Source organism: Lolium rigidum, chromosome 5, assembly GCF_022539505.1.
Source record: "Lolium rigidum isolate FL_2022 chromosome 5, APGP_CSIRO_Lrig_0.1, whole genome shotgun sequence".
NCBI lineage: Eukaryota > Viridiplantae > Streptophyta > Magnoliopsida > Poales > Poaceae > Lolium > Lolium rigidum.
This window is the reverse complement of record NC_061512.1, coordinates 102078012-102100539: the sequence shown is the minus strand read 5'-3', so window position 1 is coordinate 102100539 and position 22528 is coordinate 102078012. Positions and strand designations below refer to the sequence as shown.

The 22528-nt window shown below is 48.5% G+C and overlaps 2 protein-coding genes across 2 annotated transcripts; one reads left to right on the top strand and one right to left on the bottom strand.

Annotated features, from left to right (window-relative positions):
• Positions 1–11472: 11472 nt before the first annotated feature.
• LOC124653670 (aspartic proteinase Asp1-like) lies at positions 11473–15358 on the top strand. Its single transcript, XM_047192738.1, has 9 exons — positions 11473–11883; positions 12166–12283; positions 12888–13123; positions 13216–13449; positions 13872–14010; positions 14078–14266; positions 14353–14425; positions 14523–14610; positions 14689–15358. Exons 1-9 carry the CDS (start codon positions 11726–11728, stop codon positions 14798–14800), a joined length of 1347 nt encoding a protein of 448 aa, XP_047048694.1. The 5' UTR covers positions 11473–11725; the 3' UTR covers positions 14801–15358.
• Positions 15359–15833: 475 nt separating this feature from the next.
• LOC124656219 lies at positions 15834–20765 on the bottom strand. Its single transcript, XM_047195001.1, has 2 exons — positions 20625–20765; positions 15834–16892 (listed from the first exon to the last, which is right to left on the bottom strand). Exons 1-2 carry the CDS (start codon positions 20763–20765, stop codon positions 15834–15836), a joined length of 1200 nt encoding a protein of 399 aa, XP_047050957.1.
• Between the last annotated feature and the right edge of the window lie 1763 nt (positions 20766–22528).

Sequence of the window (22528 nt, the reverse complement as noted above, 5' to 3'; positions counted from 1 at the left end):
CGTCAACGTGGGACCTGCACAACACAATCAAAGTACTTTGCCCCAACGTAACAGTGAGGTTGTCAATCTCATCGGCTTGCTGTAAACAAAGGATTAACGTATGGTGTGGTAAATGATGTTTGTTTGCGAAGAACAGTAAAGAATAGAGTTTGCAGTAGATTGTATTTCAGATGTAAAAGAATGGACCGGGGTCCACAGTTCACTAGTGGTGTCTCTCCCATAAGATAAATAGCATGTTGGGTGAACAAATTACAGTTGGGCAATTGACAAATAGAGAGGGCATACCAATGCACATACATATCACGATGACTACTATGAGATTTAATCAGGGCATTACGACAAAGTACATAGACCGCTATCCAGCATGCATCTATGCCTAAAAAGTCCACCTTCAGGTTAGCATCCGCACCCCTTCCAGTATTAAGTTGCAAACAACAGACAATTGCATTAAGTATGGTGCGTAATGTAATCAACACAAATATCCTTAGACAAAGCATTGATATTTTATCCCTAGTGGAAACAGCACATCCACAACCTTAGAACTTCTGTCCCAGATTCAATGGAGGCATGAACCCACTATCGAGCATAAATACTCCCTCTTGGAGTTACAAGTATCAACTTGGCCAGAGCCTCTACTAGCAACGGAGAGCATGCAAGAACATAAACAACACATATATGATAGATTGATAATCAACTTGACATAGTATTACATATTCATCGGATCCCAACAAACACAACATGTAGCATTACAAATAGATGATCTTGATCATGATAGGCAGCTCACAAGATCTAACATGATAGCACAATGAGGAGAAGACAACCATCTAGCTATTGCTATGGACCTATAGTCCAGGGGTGAACTACTCACACATCAATCCGGAGGCGATCATGGTGATGAAGAGTCCTCCGGGAGATGATTCCCCTCTCCGGCAGGGTGCCGGAGGCGATCTCATGAATCCCCCGAGATGGGATTGGCGGCGGCAGCGTCTCTGGAAGGTTTTCCGTATCGTGGCTGTCGGTACATGGGTTTTCATGACGAAGGCTATAAGTAGGTGGAAGGGTAGGGTTGGAGGCGGCGCGGGGGCCCCACACCATAGGGCGGCGTGGGCCCCACCCAGGCCGCGCGGCCCTGTGGTGTCGGCGCCTCATCGCCCCACTTCGTATCCCCTTCGGTCTTCTGGAAGCTTCGTGGAAAAATAAGACCCTGGGCGTTGATTTCGTCCAATTCCGAGAATATTTCGTTTGTAGGATTTACGAAACCAAAAACAACGAGAAAACAACAAGCTGGCTCTTCGGCATCTCGTCAATAGGTTAGTGCCGGAAAATGCATAATAATGACATAAAGTGTGTATAAAACATGTGAGTATCATCATAAAAGTAGCATGGAACATAAGAAATTATAGATACGTTTGAGACGTATCAGATGCAAAGTACACAAACTAAAGACAACAAAGCATCAACGCCCACAAAACAATTATGTTCTACTCGTGCAACCAATCTATGCATAGACCTGGCTCTGATACCACTGATGGGATTCGTAGCATAGGAAACAAAAAAATTCCTACCGCAAGAACGAATAACAAGCCAAGATCCAATCTAGAAGATGGTAGCAACGAGAAGATCATGAGACTAACCCTCGAAGATTTCCAAAGCCTACGAGATTAGATCTCGTTGTTGCTGTAGTCGATCACTTGCCGCTTTCGAAAGCGCGTAGAAGATGTTGACGGTGCCACAGTCGGGCAGCACCTCCGTACTCGGTCACACGTTCGGTGTTGATGACGACGTCCTTCTCCCCGTTCCAGCGGGCAGAGGATGTAATAGATCCTCCTCGGAATCCCGCTAGCACGACGGCGTGATGACGGTGGTGGTGGAGATCTCCGGCAGGGCTTCGCCGTAAGCGCTGCGGGAGAAGGAGGAGGAGGGAGAGGCTAGGGTTTGGGAGAGGGAACTTGGGCTGCGACTTGTGGTGCCTTTGGGGTGCCCCTTGGTCCCTTTAAATAGGTGGCCAAGCCCCTTGGGTCGTCCATAAACCTGCCCCCAAGTTTGACTGAGTTCCGACAGGTTTCCGGTTCCAAAAACCTACTCCTATTCGGACTCTTTTGCCAATTCCGAAATTGCATTAAGGAAAGACTCCTTTTCCCTTAAGGCAACGTGGTTGCACCTATTATGGAACCCTCCGGACTTCCTTAGAAAGCCCGGGTCGTCCCGGACACTTCCGGAACCTTCCATAATATTCCGGACTATTCCGGTCCTTCCAAAACCTTCTAGAAGCTCCAGTCAAAACACCGGACTTTTTCCGAACCCCGAAAAATGACTTCCCATATATGAATCTTATTTTCCGGACCATTCCGGACCTCTTCGTGATGTCCTGGATCCCATCCGAGACTCCGAACAAAACTTCGAATTCCATTCCATATCTACTTAAACGACATCAAACCTTAAGTGTGTCACCCTACGGTTCGTGAACTATGCAGACATGGTTGAGACTTCTCTCCGACCAATAACCAATAGCGGGATCTGGAGATCCATAATGGCTCCCACATATTCAACGATGACTTAGTGATCGATTGAACCATTTACATACGATACCGATTCCCTTTGTCACGCGATATTTTACTTGTCCGAGGTTTGATCATCGGTATCTCTATACCTTGTTCAACCTCGTCTCCGACAAGTACTCTTTACTCGTACCGTGATATGTCATCTCTTATGAACCATTCATATGCTTGCAAGCTAATTAGACGACATTCCACCGAGAGGGCCCGGAGTATATCTATCCGTCATCGGGATGGACAATATCCCACTCTTGATCCATATGCCTCAACTCATACTTTCCGAATACTTAATCCCACCTTTATAACCACCCATTTACGCAGTGGCGTTTGATGTAATCAAAGTACCCTTCCGGCATAAGTGATTTACATGATCTCATGGTCGAAGGACTAAGTAACTATGTATCGAAAGCTTATAGCAAATGAACTTAATGACGTGACCTTATGCTACACTTAATTGGGTGTGTCCATTACATCATTCATCAATGACATAACCTTGTTATTAATAACATCCAATGTTCATGATCACGAAACCATGATCATCTATTAATCAACAAGCTAGTTATTCAAGAGGCTTACTAGGGACTCCTTGTTGTTTACATAACACACATGTATCAATGTTTCGGTTAATACAATTATAGCATGGTATGTAAACATTATCATAAACACAAAGATATATTATAATAACCATTTTATTATTGCCTCTTGGGCATATCTCCAACAGTATTTGGTATTTAGTTTATAGGAACGTGGGAAGCCAAGAGTGAGCCCCATATCTCGCAAGATTCCATCTGGTGGACCCGACATAGGGGTTTCCCCTATTAGTCCAGAACCTTCCTAAGTGGCAGCGCATGCCGGTGAAGCGGGTCACATCCGGCGGCCAACCATTGGACATCTCATCCTACCACCACACTTGTGTAGAAACATTAGGCTGTTATCACCATAATTTGACCAAGTCAGAGGTGAGCCGCGATCAAGATGGACTTGAAGAATATACATGGAAGAAATACGGGAATCGGCCTTTTATACCAAGTTGGGCTTAATTGCCCGTGTATCTGTAACATATTAGATCGCATCTTAGATTAAGAGTTAGAGTTTTACCCGTGCACGGTTGGTGCACGCCCACATTAGAAAGTCCGCTGGACTATAAATATGTATCTAGGGTTTATGGAATAAACAACAACCAACGTTCAACCACAAACAAATCTCGGCGCATCGCCAACCCCTTCGTCTCGAGGGTTTCTACTGGTAAGCATCATGCTGCCTAGATCGCATCTTGCGATCTAGGCAGACAAGCCTGCCCACGTTGTTCATGCGTTGCTCGTATCGAAGCCTTTTTGATGGCGAGCAACGTAGTTATCTTAGACATGTTAGGGTTAGCATTGTTCTTCATGTTACATGCTTTCGTAGTGCAACCCTTGCATGTCTAGCCGCCCTTACACCTATCTTAGGTGTAGGGGCGACACCCGCTTGATCATAGTTTAGTAGATCTGATCCGTTACGATTGCTCCTTGTTCTACAAGGATTAGTTTAATATCCGCAATAGTTAGGCCTTACAAAGGGGGGAGGATCCGGCGGCACGTAGGGTGTCGTTCGTTGGCCCTAAGCAGGATGTTCCGGGGATCAACCTCGTGTTGGTTTTTAGGCCTTGTTTAGGATCGGCTTACGATCACCGTGCGTGGCCGCGAGGCCCAACCTGGAGTAGGACGATCCGATTATGCGGTGAAAACCCTAAATCGTCGTAGATCTCATTAGCTTTACCTTGATCAAGCGGGACCACCATATATTCGGACACCTCGTCCGAATCATGGGTGGATCGGCTCTTTGAGCCGATTCACGGGATAACTCGAGAGCCGATCGAGGCTCGTATTTAATGTTTACGTGTGTGCCTGCGGGAAACTAAGCGAGGCATCATCCACACCTTCCGACCGGGTATAGGTCGGGTGGCACGCCCTTGTGATAAACATCGGCGCGTGCGACCGGGAGGCTTTGCGGGCCGTCGCTCCGAGGGACCGGGGCCAGCCGCAGCCCTAGTTGTTCCCGGCTCTACCGTGTTGACCGTCTCGCCCGCCGGGGGGTTTCGACGTCAACACATTCGCGGCACGCCGGTGGGACGGTCGACGACATCCACGACATCGCCATCTACATCCGAGATGGCGGAAGACACTCCGGTCACGTACGAGGATCCGCTCGATGAGCTCAAGAAGAAGCATGACGAGATCAAGGCAACCCTCGAAGCCGAACTCATCGGCTCCTTCCACCGAACCCGCTCCCATGGCGTCGGGTGGAAGGGTTTCACACCTGAAGGCGCGCTCGATGGAGTGGACCTGTCCGCCCCGTCGGAAGAACGCACCCGAGTCGGCTGCGGCAGGAGATCAACTACATGGTGGCTCATTCGCTGCACCGCCACTCCGAGCACTGGTGAACACTTTGGAGCGTGTCGCTCGCGCGTCGTCCGGAAATCATGAGCCACCGGTATTCTCCATCGGGACCAGCTTCGGGGACTTTCAAGGGAGAGATGCCGCTCCGGCCCCGGCCGTTCGCATGGGCAGCACCGGAACTGCCGAACTCATCGGCATACGTCGTCTACAAGGTTGGTGGTGATCCTAGTGACTACCAATTCCTACCGAGCCACCTAAGGAGATCCCGCACGGATACACGTGCGCATACGTATCGGACCTGCAACGCCCGGGCACTCTCGAACCGAGGCTGCAATATCGGCGGCCTCGGAACGGCGGGAGGAACGTCGGGAGCCGATCACGAGAAGCAATCGTGGCTGGCTAAGTACGCCACCCCGACGAACCTCCAAAGCCCAGCTCCTGCGGTTGGCTTAGAACCGAGAAAAGCAAGCATGGCTGGTTAAGTATGCCACCCCGGCGAATCTTCGGGGTTCGACACCTTCAGCCATCACGGCGGATCAGATTTGTACAATTCCGAAAGATCGGTTCGGTATGATGCCGAAAAGGAAGGCGTTCGGCTACACCAAGCCGTACCCCAACAGCTACGAACCGATCCCGCTGCCACCCAAATATCGGCTCCCGGACTTCACAAAGTTTAGTGGATCAGATGGGTCCAGCTCCATCGAGCATGTGAGCCGATATTTGGCACAGGCTGGGCACGATCTCGGCGTCGGATGAGTTGCGCGTGAGGTTCTTCTCACGGTCCCTCACGGGATCGGCTTTCGGGTGGTACACATCGCTACCACCGAACTCCATCCAAACTTGGAAGCGAGTTGGAAGAGAAGTTCCATGAGCGAGTATCACTCGGAGGCTTCCGATGTTGGTTTTGCCGATCTAGCGCAAGTACGACGAAGCGCGGGGAGACGGTGGCGAGAATACGTCCGGCGCTTCGGGACCATTAGGAACCGATGCTTTTCGGCTCGTATAAGTGAGAAAGAAGCGATCGAGTTGGCGGTGGTGGGTCTCTCATCATCAATCAAGGACGTGGCCTCCCAAGCGGACTACCCTTCGTTAGCGCACATGGTGCGAAGGCGACAGCATATGAACAACGCCACCCGGATGTTTACCGGGACAAATTCAAGCGGGTGGTGACGCGTGGTTGAGGCGGACGAAGATGAAAGTGCCATGGGAGATCGGGAGGTAGCGGTGGCTGAATGGACTCGAGCGACGAGGCCCCGTGACCTGCAAATGGGTGAAGCCACAAGGCCCTCCAAAAGGGTTCGACTTCGACGTGACTAAGACGGAGCGGATTTTTGACCTCTTACTCGCGGAGAAGCATATAAAGGTACCCGAAGGCCACAAGTTCCCCACGGTGCAAGAGCTGAACGGAAGGCCATACGCAAATGGCATAACACGTTCTCCCACACCACCAACGACCGCGGGGTGTGGCGGCGGCAGATCCAAATGGCGATAGAAAACGGACGGTTGATTTTCAACCAATACGCCATGAAGGTCGACACACACCCCTTTCCCGCCGTGAACATGGTGGAGTATGCTTGCCATGGAGGGTGCCGGCCGGGTTTCCTGTGCAATATCAACATGGTAGATCTTGGACACCACGGCTGGCAAGGATGGAGATGAGGGCAGCTGCTCTCATAGCAAAGAAACGAGAGGAAGCCGCTCCACGCGATCGGCTCCGCCAAGACGGCAAACGCTACGTAACGGAGGGAGAAGTGAAGAACATAAGATATCGGCGACCTCTCTCGATCACCTCCTCAACAAGTATGTGAGTCGGTACGACCAACGCCGACGGTCCGGCGACGATGATGAAAGAGATCGTCGGCTAGAGAAGCGAGAAGACATCGTCGGCATGATCGCGATGAGGAGGAGCACGAGCGTTGTGCCAAGGGAAAGGCAAAGGAGCGAGACAACGAGGACGAGGCACGGGATTGTCCTTTCTTCGAGCACTTCGCTGGGATTCGAGGAATGAGCCGATTGCCAACAATCGGCAATTGCCCGGAATGCAACCGGAAGAAGAAGGAGGCAGCCAACGTGTCCGTGTTCGAGCGCTTAGGACCTCTCCCGCCACGAGCAAACGAGCTGAGTCCCCTCACTTGAAGGATCTCGAAGATTCGGAAGACGAGGGAGAAGAAGAAGACAGGTATCACCGGCCACGGTGGTGCCACGACGGACTCGGCCGTTCCCGAAACGCGGGGTTCAACGATTGCGCGGCCTGGAAGAAGCCGAGAGGTTATACTTGCATACATTGAGGAAGGCAAGGCCCGATCGGCTACGAAGGTTCGGCGAACCCTGGATGAAGAGGGTCGTCCACGGAGAATGGAGTGGCGCCCCAAGCAAAGAAAGCCGATGATGAAACATCGGTGCGCACAAACATGGTGCTCGTTCTTCCGACGAAGCTCGGTGCTCCACGGTTACACGATACATCCAAGGTGGACGACGGCAAGCGTACCAACATGATAAAGTCGAGAGATTGGACTGGTTACGTCTACCGGCACTGAGCGAGTAGCAAGAGCACGTCAAGGAGCAAACATGGCGAGGCTGATCCTTGTGATCGGCCCCAAAAATTTATGAAGGGAACTTACAAAACCTTCACCGAGGTAAGCAACGTGGAGGCCGATTCCGAGCAATCGGCCAAAATTATCCTCACCCACCATTCTGCACGGGTTCAACATGTTATCCAACAGAGCCGATACCATCAATTCTCTTGACAGAATCGGCTCGGGGGGGCACCCAGGTGGATAGAACACGAGGATATGCAACGGAAGCGTCTCATCTTTTGGTGATGGGTATCGGAATATGGGGGCCGATGCGCTAGTCGGCCGTAAAAAAAAATCGAAAGTTTTCGAGCACAGCCGATGCAGCAGACATCGACTTAAGGATATAAAAGCTGATGCATGGCCATCGACTTAAGAGGAATGACTGTTACGATCAGAGGGTCAATGGAGCACGAAGGGGGATTTTTAACGGAAGAACTCCTCAATGGAGTAGTTTAAGAGCTCGGATCCTCTCTTCAAGGGCAAAGGCCAAGAGCAGCCTGGGCGTGCAGATCAGGTCAAGGATGGATTACATTAGATCCACCAAAGGAAAGGAGCCGATCTAGCCGGCAAGAACTGACGAAACTCGGGGGGCAGCTCACCTTGAAGCCGATTTATGTTCAAATCGGCTAGCTCTGCATAAGAAGCTCCCTCAGACATGATCGAGCCCAGGTCCATACAGCTCTGTTTTGCCTTTGCTAATACTCGGGGGGCAATGGGCCTGGTAGGTGCCCTGTTTTTAAAAGCCGATTGGAGTTACCTCGGCTCGTCCATCGCATCATGATCTTCTCGGGGAAGAGCTGGGAAGGAAAAGCCGTCGTACGGTACGAGGTTTGGACCGTGCTGGTGCTGCAAGAAAAGGAAGAGACTAGTTTCTCAAATGAGCCGATGGATGGCCATCGGCTGCGGGACTGCAAAACGCCACGGTCGAGAAAAACAATAATAGCCCGACTCGTTACTATCGGTCTTGATGTGGCAAGCGGGAGGATGGAAATTGGATTAATGAAAGGAGAAATTGGAAGAACAATTCTCATTAATTCAAAGGAGCGGCTTTACAAGAAGAGCCGATGGCTCTCAAAAGAGGGATCTAGTGCCTAGTGCCTTTGCTACCGCTAGTCCTACTCTACTAGTCGTCGTTGTCCTCATCGTCACCGTCGTCGAGGTCGTCGACGCTGCTCCCAGAAGCTCCTCGCCGCTGCTGCCCCGGCCGTCGGTGCGGAGCCTCCTCCTCCTCCTCGTCATCATCATCGTCCTCGCTATCCGCCCAGCCGCGGAAGCGCTTCGTTGGAGGATACCCAATGGAGGCGGAGGAATCATCTTCCTCCTCCTCCTCATCTTCTTCTTCCTCGTCATCATCGTCGTCCTCGCTGTCCGCCCACATGCGGGAGCGCTTCTTCGGCGGGAGCCTGGCGGAGGGGGGCCTTGGTCCTCTCCGCTTCTCCTCCCTTCTTCTCCTTGTCGGAGGAGATGGGGTGCGCCCGGAGCGGAGATCGTCCTCTTCTTTGTTCTTCGGCAATGGTTGGAGAGAGGTGCCCGAAGCGGAGGAGGAAGAGGAAGACATGGCTGCGGGGAGAGAAGGGTTTTTGGTTTGGTGAACGAGAGCGAGCAAGGCGATGGAGTGGTGAACCGTTTGGCACGGATAAATAGAGAGAGTGTAGTGGAGATTTAATGCCATGACGGTTCTCGAGGACGTGAGGCCGAAATTGACAATTCATACGAGAGAAGCCGGGAGGCGAGGCGTAATGATGGAAGATTCTGCGGCGGTTCCGCTACGCCACGACATGACCCGACGAAAGAAAGCGTAATGATTTTGGAAATGTCATTTCCAAAACCAGAGGGGCATGTGTTATCACCGAGAATTTGACCAAGTCGGAGGTGGGCCGCGATCAAGATGGACTTGAAGAATATACATGGAAGAAATACGGGAATCGGCCTTTTATACCAAGTTGGGCTTAATTGCCCGTGTATACGTAACATATTAGATCGCATCTTAGATTAAGAGTTAGAGTTTTACCCGTGCACGGTTGGTGCACGCCCACATTAGAAAGTCCATTTGGACTATAAATATGTATCTAGGGTTTATGGAATAAACAACAACCAACGTTCAACCACAAACAAATCTCGGCGCATCGCCAACCCCTTCGTCTCGAGGGTTTCTACCGGTAAGCATCATGCTGCCTAGATCGCATCTTGCGATCTAGGCGGCCAAGCTTGCCCACGTTGTTCATGCGTTGCTCGTCTCGAAGCCTTTTTGATGGCGAGCAACGTAGTTATCTTAGACATGTTAGGGTTAGCATTGTTCTTCATGTTACATGCTTTCGTAGTGCAACCCTTGCATGTCTAGCCGCCCTTACACCTATCTTAGGTGTAGGGGCGGCACCCGCTTGATCATAGTTTAGTAGATCTGATCCGTTACGATTGCTCCTTGTTCTACAAGGATTAGTTTAATATACGCAATAGTTAGGCCTTACAAAGGGGGGAGGATCCGGCGGCACGTAGGGTGTCGTTCGTTGGCCCTAAGGAGGATGTTCCGGGGATCAACCTCGTGTTGGTTTTTAGGCCTTGTTTAGGATCGGCTTACGATCACCGTGCGTGGCCGCGAGGCCCAACCTGGAGTAGGACGATCCGATTATGCGGTGAAAACCCTAAATCGTCGTAGATCTCATTAGCTTTACCTTGATCAAGCGGGACCACCATATATTCGGACACCTCGTCCGAATCATGGGTGGATCGGCTCTTTGAGCCGATTCACGAGATAACCCGAGAGCCGATCGAGGCTCGTATTTAATGTTTACGTGTGTGCCCTGCGGGAAACTAAGCGAGGCATCATCCACACCTTCTACGACCGGGTATAGGTCGGGTGGCACGCCCTTGTGATAAACATCGGCGCGTGCGACCAGGGAGGCTTTGCGGGCCGTCGCTTCGAGGGCCGGGGCCAGCCGCAGCCCTAGTTGTTCCCGGCTCTACCGTGTTGACCGTCTCTGCCCGCCAGGGGGTTTCTGACGTCAACATAGGCCCACTTCAAGTTTTGGGTGGGTTCCTTTCCCCCGGGGCGCAGTTTTCGGCGAAACCTTGCCCCGGGGCCCTCAGGCAGGCATTATTGGGCAGTGCGCTCTCCTTCTGAGTTTACCGATCCAAAGAACCTAGAACAAGCTCAATAGAATCACAAGAAAATTCAATGATGTAAAAATGATCGTAAACTCTATAAAATTATGTAATAAATTATAATTGGCCCTTCAGTCATTTGGTTTAGTTTTGGTCCCTCGGTTCCAAAAGTTTGACCCTTGAGTGTTTCTCAAAATCCCAACATTTTTCTCGTGTTGCCAACTTCTCCCCAAAGTTTTGGTACCATTTTGGTGCTGATATTTTGGAAATGCCCAAATTTTCTACTCCTAAGTCTAGTTGTAATAACATATTATAGTATATGACAAAGTAACAAAACGCGAGCATACTCTAAGGAATATTATATTTATTTCCCCTTTTGTTCGTATTATGAAATTAATTGTCCAATTTGTTCTTCTTCAGAAAATTATGAGAATCGGTCTATTTTAATTTTCCGGATTGGGCCAGCACATCAGTTCTACCGCTTTGAGCTGACACACAGACCAATCATGATAGTGAAAGCAAAATGCCAAGCTTGAACGATGTTGGAGTCTAGAGACCAAAACAAAACAAAAAATCATCTAATAATAACATTGTTCCTTGAACCAAAGATACCTTTGTAGTACATAATAAAACTATCCTGCTTCCGGCCGACGTGCACCTCGTTGCATATGACGGCTTAACTTGGAACAAGCAAAGCATATCATTTCTCTACAAGCACTAGAAAACGATGCAAAGCGGATTAAGCAGGCAATACCTTTCTGCAGCGAATCAAGCAAAAGAAAGACGGCAGCATAGAAGTACTTGACCTGGGTGAAAAGGGTTTCCCTCAAAAGGTCGCCAAAAACCCCGAGGGGAACAAGCCTTTTTGTTCCTTGCTGCAGCCAAGCAAAGAAACGAACTTTCTGCAGAAGCTTCCATCGCAATACACAGCTTCTTCTTCTTCTTCTCCCCCTATAAAAACCACCACACCATTCCCTCTCGCCATCCATCCCCATCCTCCCCAAGAACCTCTTCCTCCCCTGAGCCCAGCCACGGCGGGGGACAAGGCAAACCATCTGAGGGACAGAGACGCGTCCTCTTCCTCCTCTTGCTCAGGCCGAGCTCGCCCTTTCCCATGGCTGCCAGGTGGGCCCCGCCGGCCGGCCTCTTCTTGCTCCTGCTGCTGGCGGCGCTCGTGCCGGCGCGCGCGGACAAGCCGGCCAGGCCCGGCCGCGGGGAGCCGGAGCCGTCCTCCGCCGTCTTCCAGCTCTACGGCAACGTGTACCCCCACGGGTACGGCCTCCTCCCTCCCGGACCAATCGGTCGCGTCTCCCCCATTCCTTTTTTTTTTTCCTGAATGATCAATCAACTGATTGCGGAATTTGGCCGCACTCGCCAGTGGCATCCGTAGATCTCTGTGCGCGTTTTTGTACGCATTATCAGGCTATCAGCCGTGTTGATGAATCGACACGACGCTGTTACCGATTGACCTTGACTTGATGGGTCAAGACAAGGTGCTGTGCTCTGATGTAAATTTGGTTCCTGATTTTCTTGGATGATGCTTCCCTTGTGCAGGCTGTACTACGTGGCCATGAGCATTGGCAACCCGCCCAAGCCCTACTTCCTCGACGTCGACACCGGCAGCGACCTCACCTGGCTGCAGTGTGACGCACCCTGCGTCAGCTGCTCCAAGGTACCATTTCCGTGCACCAGTCCCTTGCTTATTTATCCAATCCGATTTGCTTCTATAGACTTGATACTAGGCAGTGAGTCCAAAAGTTTGCCGTTTTATTAGGAATCAGGGGTCCTTGTGGTACTAATTTGGTCCAGAAAGTTGGAGCCTGGTCTTCCCTTTATGCATTGAATATAATGAATTCAGGGGGAAATATGCTAGTAAATGAATTTCATGCTTATCCGGTATATTCCCTGTTTACTTTAGTGGTCGAATAAGATTGTGTAAGTTAAGTTTGGGGTCACAAGTCTATTATTGGCATCAGTTTAAGAGCCGGTGTTTAGCTGTATTTGTCCAATTTTATTGTGGTTTCCACTTCAATATTTAGTGTCTGCTCATGTCCTGATTGGGTGTTTACCCATTACAGTCACCATGCTGTTTGTTTATCGTTTTGCTAACTATTTGTAAGTCGACGATAAGAATCAAGGGGTGAGAATATCATCTTATGCCTATGAACGTCAACTGAGAAGCGATAACTCACTATTTCTACGTTGAAAGCCAAACTTTATTCGCTTGGAGATCAAGGATTTGATTTTCTTTTTCATCCTTTGCATGTTCGGTGTAGGTGCCACATCCTCTCTACCGACCAACAAAGAACAAGCTGGTACCATGTGTGGATCAGATGTGTGCCTCTCTGCACGGTGGCCTGAGTAAGAACCACAAGTGCGACTCACCGAAGCAGCAGTGCGACTATGAAATTAGGTATGCCGACCAAGCCTCATCCCTTGGTGTGCTCATCAACGACAGTTTTGCAGTCCGCCTTGCGAATGCCTCCGTTGTCCGCCCCAGTCTTGCATTCGGGTATGCTACTTGGAACCTGTTACAACATTCCAAAGTGGGTCACTTGAATTGTTTCCTGATGTTTCTTTGTGTGTGTGTGTGTGTGTGTGCAGTTGTGGGTATGACCAGGAGGTTGGGAGCAGCACTGAGGTGGCGCCCACTGATGGTGTGCTTGGGCTTGGGAGTGGATCAATTAGTCTGCTTTCACAGCTCAAGCAGCATGGAATTACCAAGAACGTGGTTGGTCACTGCCTCAGCATGAGAGGAGGGGGATTCCTCTTCTTTGGGGATAATCTTGTGCCTTATTCACGTGCAACATGGGTACCAATGGTTAGGAGTGCATTCAAGTGAGTCCTATTTTTGATGAACTTGTTTATGTTCCACAATATATTACAGAAAGAACATGCACGGTGCACACTTCCTGCTTGTAATAATGTTTTAAGTACATGTCTGTATTCCAGTTTCTGATTACTAATGTTTTAAATTAAGTAATTGATCAAAACTATTGTGGAAAGGATTTAACTGACTTGAAAACTGTACAGTAAGCACAGTGATTTGCTGATTTGTTTTTGAAAATCCCTACCAATAATATACTTTGCATTTTGCAACCATATGGAGAAACAATTACAGTGACAACAGTCTTTTAGTGATTCTATTTCCATTACTTAGTGGGTTTAACTATGTATAATCTGTCAATGTTTAGTCTAGTAAAAAGTTGTGACCAGATTCTCTCATTTATAGTTCTGAATGTCATAACCTGCATTTCCAGGAATTATTACTCACCTGGCTCAGCAAGCCTGTATTTTGGTGGCCAAACACTTGGTGTGGGACCAATGGAAGTAGTGCTGGACAGTGGAAGCTCATTCACCTATTTTTCTGCTCAACCATATCAAGCGCTTGTCACTGCAGTAAGTTTCAGAAAATTTTGTATTCTAATATGGTAGGATAAAACTCACGCGGTTTTATCTATTACAGCTTAAGGGTGATCTAAGCAAGACGCTGAAAGAGGTATCTGACCCCTCTCTGCCTCTGTGCTGGAAAGGAAAGAAACCATTCAAATCCGTGCTTGATGTCAAAAAGGAGTTCAGATCATTGGTTTTGAGCTTTTCTAACGGCAAGAAAGCACTCATGGAGATCCCTCCTGAAAACTACCTCATTGTCACTGTAAGCCCCTCCGCAACTCAGTAGATTATTCAGTAATTGACTCCAACTTCTTGGTGACTAAAAATTTATTTCTCTGTTCTTGCCAGAAATACGGAAATGCGTGTTTGGGTATACTGAACGGATCAGAGATTGGACTCAAGGATCTGAACATTGTTGGAGGTAGGAAGTTCAGACATAACAACAAATGGATATAGTTTCAAAAGCCATGATCTCTCAAACCATTGTAGCATATGATAATAATTTTCTCTTGTTGCAGACATTACAATGCAGGATCAGATGATCATATATGACAATGAGAGGGGGCAAATTGGATGGATCCGTGCACCCTGTGATAGAATCCCCAAGTTCGGATCTTCCCTTCTGTGATCATTTCACACGACTGAACATATATACCCTTAATTATTTTCTGTTTATTCAAACAGCGAAAATACCATTCATGGATTTGAGGAAGGTTATTGTAGGCCCCAACTCCCCAGCATCTTTGGTATTCAGAACGAAGAGTGTGCAGATTACTACCGTTCAAACAAAGAGTGATTGACAAGGGGAGGCCAAGGGTTGATGGAAGGTCAAAAGGAATCATCCCAGGGAGGCTGTATACAAAGTTATGAACCATGTATTCTTTAGAAAAGAGAAAAAATCTAGTAGGCTGTAATCATGGCCATGTCCATATCAAATATAATAATTATTCTCTTCGTATGAAGCACGGATGTACTTGTATGTTTTATGGAGCATATGGAAGATGAGAAATGGCTTGCACTCTTGCACATTAACCTGGACTGCATTGCAGGTATTCTGGGGGCGACTCGATGAAGCAGTGGCTACTTTGGCGCTCTTCAACAAGTAACTGAAGACCTATGTTGCTGCTACCCTGCTATTCATATTCATTCCCTGATGGTAGAAGATGGAGAACAAGGGAAGATTGTGCTCGGTGTCATGGTTAGATCTGGTGATAGGCATGCTCTTGTAATGATGTTTGTAACATTTTGACCTGGTTATGCTGATGATCTTAGTCCCAGGTATATATCCTGCCTATGAATCTGACAAAACACGGCTGTTATATAAGTACAATCTATTGAATTGTTCTTTGTGGTACTGCATGGCGATGTTTTGTGATGTGTCCAGTTAAATCATCTTGTTTCAGAACAACAATTGGATTAGTTTTCATTGATAGAATTTGTGATCTTCTTGTTTCAGAACAGCAATTGGATATGTTTCATTGATAGCATTTGTATTACAGTACAATGGTTTATGTGCTGATATTTATCTTCAAAATTCATCTGATTGAGTTCAATAATTTGGGTTCCACAGAATGCATAAACAAGCATCAACTGTCAAGTAGTAAAAGTAATAGTGATGGAATTTCAAAACAGAGTACTAAATCAACATTTTTTTTGAGCATTTTTTGTCAAGTAGAGACAGGCTCGAATGTAATCACAGACATGCTAACTTGCTAAGTAATGCCAACAAGCCAACTGTAATAAGAACCCTAAAGAAGTAAGGGTTCCCCAAAAGAATCGTGCCAATCCTACCTCTCGGTCAAGTAAGCGGGACTGTAGGTGTCCTGCGATCAACCGGCCCTGTCCTCCATGACAGTGTCCGCCGGCTCCTCGTTGGCCACATCCACTTGCGTGTCGGCGGCGAGCTCGCTAAGGAAGTCCGGCGTCACAGGCAGAGGGAGCGGTGGAGGGACCCCAAAGAAGGGCGCCTGCTGATTCTGCTGCTGGTGGCGGCGGTAATACTCACGAAGATACTGCTCCTGCTGCTGCCGGTATTGACGAAGATTTGCCGGAGACGGCGGCGGCGCCTGTGGCAGCTGGACGTTCTCCACGCCATGGGCAGTCCCCGGCAGCAGCGCCTGTGGCAGCTGGCCGTTCTCGCCATGGGCACTCCCCGGCAGCAGCGCCTGTGGCAGCTGGACGTTCTCCACGCCATGGGCAGTCCCCGGCAGCAACTGGACGCTCTCCACGCCATGGGCAGTCCCCGGCAGCAGCGCCTGTCGCAACTGGACGTTGTCGCCATGGGGCAGCCGCGCGGCGATTGCGTCGAAATACTCCTCCGGGACGAGGGCTCGGGCAGGCTTCTTTTTCCCGTCGGGGCTCTTGTTTAAGCCGTCCTGGCCATAGGTGTCCCTGAGCTGTTGGTCGGTGGCGTGCGGCGTGACGTAGACCCTGTAGAGCGCGGGCACGCGCCGCTGCCCGGCGCCGTCGTCCATGGCGCTGGTGAACTCCTGCATGAGCCACGGCGTCCTGTCGGCGAGCTTGCAGGTACCCGCGGTGTAGAAGCGGAAGCAGCTCTGGACGCCGTCGGCGTCGAGCTTCTTCTTGCTCTCCACGCGCCAGCACCCGCCGGTCCTGACTCTGCGGTCGGCTCGCTTGGCGGGCGAGGTCTGGCTCCGGAATCTTGTGTGGCCCAAGAACCACCACGTGCGGTCGCCCTCGCGGGTGCTCGCGGGCGGGTGCCGCCGACGCAGCGCGTCGGGGCTCTCGTCGTAGACGTCGGCGCGGAAGACGTAGCCGCGCGCGTCGGGCGGCGCGGTGTGCCCAGCGGCGATCGACCGGTTGAGGAGCGCCAGGCACTCCTCCTTGGTGGGGCTGAAGTAGACGCCGGGAGGGAGCGGCGGCGGCGGCTGGATGCGGTCCGCGGCGGCGCCGGCGCCCGGCCCGTCGGGAGGCATCTCCCGCATGGCCATGGAGCCGCCGACGGCGTTGGCGTTGCTGGCGGCGGCGCGAGGCGGTTTGTTGGCTTCCTTTCTTGGTTTCTTGATTTCAATGGAGGAGCGAGCAAGAGTGGATTGGAGCAGAATTTGCGTCTTTGCGAGCTGTAATTGAAGAGGGATGGAATCGATCGATCTCCGTAGTGGGCTCGAGTTATATGGGCTGGCACGCGTCGTCCCCATGTCACACTGGGCTAAGTTTATATCGTATGGCCGTATGGGCTACCAGTGGGCCTGACCCTGTATGCCGACCAGATCGGAGAAACCTATTCACCGCTCACTTCAACAAGTGGTATCGGAATATCGGATATTGCTCAAGGAAGTATGGAAATGTACTTACAACAAGTGGTATCTCTTTCTTTGTGTTCTACGTAGATTATATCTTTGGAAACGACCCCTGAAAAGTGAACAGAAGTTTGGCACCCGCCAGCTTTGTGGTCAAGTGTCAACAGGTGGTCATGATCTAGTATAGGGGATGGCGGCGAATTGTGGTGGACAGAACCACACTAGTTATGGCTGTTGCAGGTTTCCAATCCGAAGACTTCGGCCCTGCCACCACGGTGAAGTCCCCGGTCCCCCTATTTCAAGCACATGGCTCGTGTGCCTCACTCTTTGTATCGGGTTCCAGGATCTTTTTCGGCAAGACCGGAGACTCCGGTAAAGTCCCTGGTCTCCCTGATTTTGAGCATTTGGCCCTTGTGCCTCGCTCTCTGTATGGGGGTTCGGGAACTTTTTCGGCTAGCCCGGGGACTCCATCCGGAGACTCGGGTGTGGAGTTGTTGGTTGTCTAGGACCGAAGACTCCGGTCCCCCACTTCGGAGTCTCCGTTCTAAGTGAATCAACACACCGAGACTCTGGTGTCTGCAAAACCGGAGACTCTAGCTTAAGTTGGTTACATTTATAGTGTGGGTATAAAACTATAGATAGCACCCTTCTTCTCCAAAGGAAGGTTGCGACTTCTACTCTCTCTCCTCCATTGTTCCAATGCTCAAATCTCATAGATCAAGGGAGAAACCCTATATCTACACTTCCACCAAAGGGATTTGTCTATCCCAACCGTTTCAAGGAGATCCAAGTTGTGAAAACCAGCTTTGTGAGAAGTCTCACTCGGAGCTTGCTTTGTGTAGTAAAAGCTCCATGGTTGGTTGTTGGGAGCCTCCGATTAAGTTGTGGATGCGGGCTCTAACCGCTTAGTGGAGCGTGAGTTAACCTTTGTGGTTTGCTCACTAGTTAATAGGGTGAGACCTTTGTGGCATTGGTAGGCCTTCATGGTACCACACCCCTCCAACGTAGATGTATTTCCCCTAAAAAGGAAGCAACTACGGGAATCATACCCTTGTGTCTCCGCGTGCTTCACCTCGGTTACCTCTATCCTTTTCCGCACTTTACTATGTGTAAATTTACCTATATAGTTGCATATCTAGAGTTTAAACCACTTCATGCAAAGGACAATTGAGAAAAGCACTTTTCACATCCATTGGTTGCAACTTAAAGTTATGATGTGAAGCATAAGCAAGAAGGATACGGATGGACTCAAGGCAAGCCACAGGAGCATAAGTTTCACCAAAGTCAATTCCTTCAATTTGGGAGAAACTTTGAGCTAGCAATCTTGCCTTGTTCCTCACAATAATTTCATTCTCATCTTGCTTGTTCTTGAATATCCATTTAGTGCCTATAACATTGCGGCACTCCTTTGGCTTCTCTACTAAGGTCCACACTTTGTTGCGCTTGAAGTTGTTGAGTTCATCGTGCATAGCATCCAACCAATCCGAACCTTCAAGAGCTTCAAATACTTTCTTTGGTTCCACCAAGGAGATATAAGCATGATGATTGCTAAGGTTAGCCAATTGCCTCCTTTTTTATACTTTTTCTCATACATCACCAAGAACCTTCTCATGAGTGTGTTCAAGAAGTTCAAAAGTTCTTTCTCTTCTAGCAAGACGAAGGGCTTCAATCTCTTCCTTGGACCTTCTATTCCTTGGAGGGATCACTTGATAATCTTGATTGTTTGAGTCCCCGTCTTTACCATCAACTTGAGCTTGCTCAATTTATTGAGTTTGCTCACCATCATGAGCTTGATCTTGGACATCACTTGGTGAACCACCATCATCATTTGGTGAATCATCATCATTCCTAGATTGATCTTGTCCTTGATCTTTGTAACATCCCAACTGTTCAAATCAATGAAGATTATCAATCTCTCTTTCCCAAATTTTGGAGCCAACAAAAACTTAAATTAATTTTGCATAGTGTGCATAGTAATCATGCATGTATGGTTTGATGTTTGCCATGATTGTTTTCTTGAGTGTTTAACCAGGTTTCTAAACCCTAAACCATCATCTTTAGGATCAAAGAGGGACAAAGAAAAAGAAAAGAAGATCAAAATAACATCACATATGAGCCTATGGCCATTTTTGTAAAAACTTAACCTAGGCCATTCTACTTTGTGTAAATGGTTTGGAAACATTCCTAAACTCATAATAATCACTTTTGAATCAAAGAAACACAAAACAAATCAAAAGAAAATTCAAAAACGAGTTACATGTGATAATGGTCAAATCTGCCATTGTTAACATGATACCCACTTTGAGCTCTTGTATTAAGCATTTCCTAAACTAAACTTTTCCAACTCTTTCCTCCTCATCCAAGAACACATCAAGGTGAACCAAATGGTGTGGACCAATCTTGCTGGTTCTATTTCAAATTCTTATTTTGAGCATGCAAAGTTGCAACTTTGAAGCAGAAACAAGATCATACCAAATTTGGATTTCACCAAACCTTGTCCATTTTGCAAACCAACACCACCACTGTGTGCCAAATATTATATGAATCACACCCAAGAAAAAGTTTGGCAAAATTCAAATTCAAATCCCATGCGGCCATTTCATCAAACACTTGGTGGGCATGAATCTGGTTTGATCATACATGCTATTATCCATTGGATTTTGGCCTAAACTAGGGATCAAATGTGATCATTACTGTACTTCTACACCCCCTGGACCAAGCCATGCACTTTCCCTCAATGATCAAAGCAAGGAAGTGACCAAACCTGGCCATGCCATTGTACCATGCCACTCCCCTTGCCACTCATCACCTCTGCCCTCTCCTCTCACCTCCACCATGTCCTGGAGACTCCTCTCACTGCACTGACCCTGCTGGTACTCGCCGTTGGCCAAGGAGAGGCTCACACTGGCCAGCACCGTACGCGCCCAGGACGCCCAGACGCGCCAGAGCGTGCATGATCACGTCCCTGGACGCGCCAGTACACGACCTTGCCCCGTCGCCTCCGTCCTCGCCTCGCCATCAGCGCTCGCCAGTAGCATCGCCAAGACACCAGCTAGCCGCTAGACACGCCCGCTCACTCCCCCGTGCCCTATCACCGTCGTCCTCGTCAACGATTTCCGCCGGACCTGTGGCAGACGCCGAAGCCTCCTGAGCCATCACGTCCACCTTTTTCTGCGCCATCAAGCCTGTCCTGATCGCCATGTTGCCAGCAACCTCACGCCGTCCTCGCCTTGCCCCTTCGCATCCCAGAGAGCCATCGCCATAGACGCCACCGTGAACCACCGCAGCACCCTTTGCCCGCTATAAATAGAGGCCTCCCCCACTGCAGTTCTTCACACCATCCTCCTCGCCTCTCCTCACTGATCCTCCTCGAGCACAGCCACTTCCCAATTCCACCCACAGCGCCCCAATCGATCGCCAGAGCGCCACCAGTACTGCTGCAAGATCGCCGGAGCTAGGAGCCACCCCAAAAGGCGCCGCCAGTACCAGGAGCTCCGCCATCGTCGACAACCTCGCCCTGTGTAATATCCCAGGTATTGGGGTTACAAAAATAGAGGAAACAGATGTGTGCATTGCATTCATGCATAGAAAATCCGGGGAATTTTCGCGCGTTCGTTTAAAACACAAAGATGTCGAGGTTTCTCTTGTGTCGAGGGAATTGATATAGGTCATCGACACTAGTGCAATAAATTTCGACATGACCTTTGTTGATTTATTATGTTTTCGAGGGAAGGAGTTTGAATTCAAATTCAAATATGAATAACATGAATTCAAATAAAACTTGAATTGGAAATTGAATTCCAAACAAATATATAAAACACAATTGAAAATTTACAAATAGATAAAGAAAGAAAATATATATTACATTAAGAATTATCATAACTTTATCAATTACAAGATCCAAAAGAAATAGGAGTTTACAAAGAAATAAAAAGAATCCCTAAATCTAATCTTGATCTCCTTATTCTTCATCCCCTGCAAAAGAAACAACAAAGATAGAAGAAATGGTTTGTGAATGTTAAAATGTTTGCCTCACCAAAGGTGAGGCAATGTTAAAATGTTGGAGACTAGCCATAGGAAATTAGGAACTTGTCCTAACAACCAAAATTTGATTAGAGGGAGAAGTATTCTTTTTAGGCAGCATTATGGACAAATGGGATTTTTGGATCATGAGGCATCAAATAAGAAGGCAACTTAGGACAAATAGCAACACTGAAATGATCCATTACTATAGGCAACAAACCAACAATGTTTCTTCCCTCTAATCTAGCTAGTGTCCTTTTAGAAGCCCACATATTTTTAAATCAGTGATTCACCACTGACATTAGATAGTCAAGATGAACCATTAGCCATACAAGTTAAGCCCACAAGTTATAGTGCAAATCCCAACATAATAATATCCAATGCTAATTATCCACTTGGCAACAGAGAAATAAGAGGACAAGTATAGGATAAGAGCAACCTGACGTTGCTTGCTCAAGGAGGAAGAGAAAGGAATATTGTTCTCTTGCACTAGGCAGGGGAACACACACACAAGTAGCACTATCACTACATGCACCTGGTGTGTTGTCACCTGCACAGCAACAGTTCAATAGTACATAAATATCACAGCAAAGGTACCAGCAGTTTCTCTAGCGCACAATCAACCAGCCGCACCAACAAATCATTAGCACTTATCCATTCATCAGGTACTAGCAAGAACACACCAATATCTGCTAGAACAATACACCAGATAACCCACTGAATCAATAACTAGATCTGAGGAAACCAACCAAGCAGATCAGGAGCTAGGAGGAGGTGCAGTCAAACAAGCAGTAGATCAAGATCATCATCACCAGCTATTCCACTTTGCTACAACAGGTAGATCCATCTACCCTTCCACTAGGTTTTTACCTAGGAGGATAGAGAGATTTATTCCTCTCAGTCTGGCATAGAGGTGCTATGCATGTTCATCATCGAGGTTTAGAGAAGCAACAACCCAGTAGTATCTGTTCATATCATAAATCATACCTCAGCCTTTTGCATCATTGGCAGGGCCAAGAAAAGCAAACATATATCTGTTCTTATCAGTTGAAACTATCAAACAAGGGACATCTAGATCCACCAATAAAAACCAACCTGGCCAAAAACAAATCATATCTAGTTGCTACTTTGCAACTAGATCATATACTAGAAACTCAAAGCTCACTTTGTGTTTTCCCACAACACTACCGTCCAAGATCATATATGCACAGGCTTTAATCGTCACATAAACCACCAGTAGT

What these genes read in the sequence shown, in the direction of transcription:
- LOC124653670 (XM_047192738.1), top strand. Translation starts at nt 11,726, where the DNA reads ATGGCTGCCAGGTGGGCCCCGCCGGCCGGCCTCTTCTTGCTCCTGCTG. An exon ending in CGCCCCAGTCTTGCATTCGG is followed by an intron (nt 13,124 to 13,215) that starts GTATGCTACTTG and finishes GTGTGTGTGCAG; the next exon opens with TTGTGGGTATGACCAGGAGG. An exon ending in ATCAAGCGCTTGTCACTGCA is followed by an intron (nt 14,011 to 14,077) that starts GTAAGTTTCAGA and finishes TATCTATTACAG; the next exon opens with CTTAAGGGTGATCTAAGCAA.
- LOC124656219 (XM_047195001.1), bottom strand. Translation starts at nt 20,765, where the DNA reads ATGGCGGAGCTCCTGGTACTGGCGGCGCCTTTTGGGGTGGCTCCTAGC. An exon ending in GCTGTGCTCGAGGAGGATCA is followed by an intron (nt 16,893 to 20,624) that starts GTGAGGAGAGGC and finishes GACCGCATCCAG; the next exon opens with CCGCCGCCGCCGCTCCCTCC.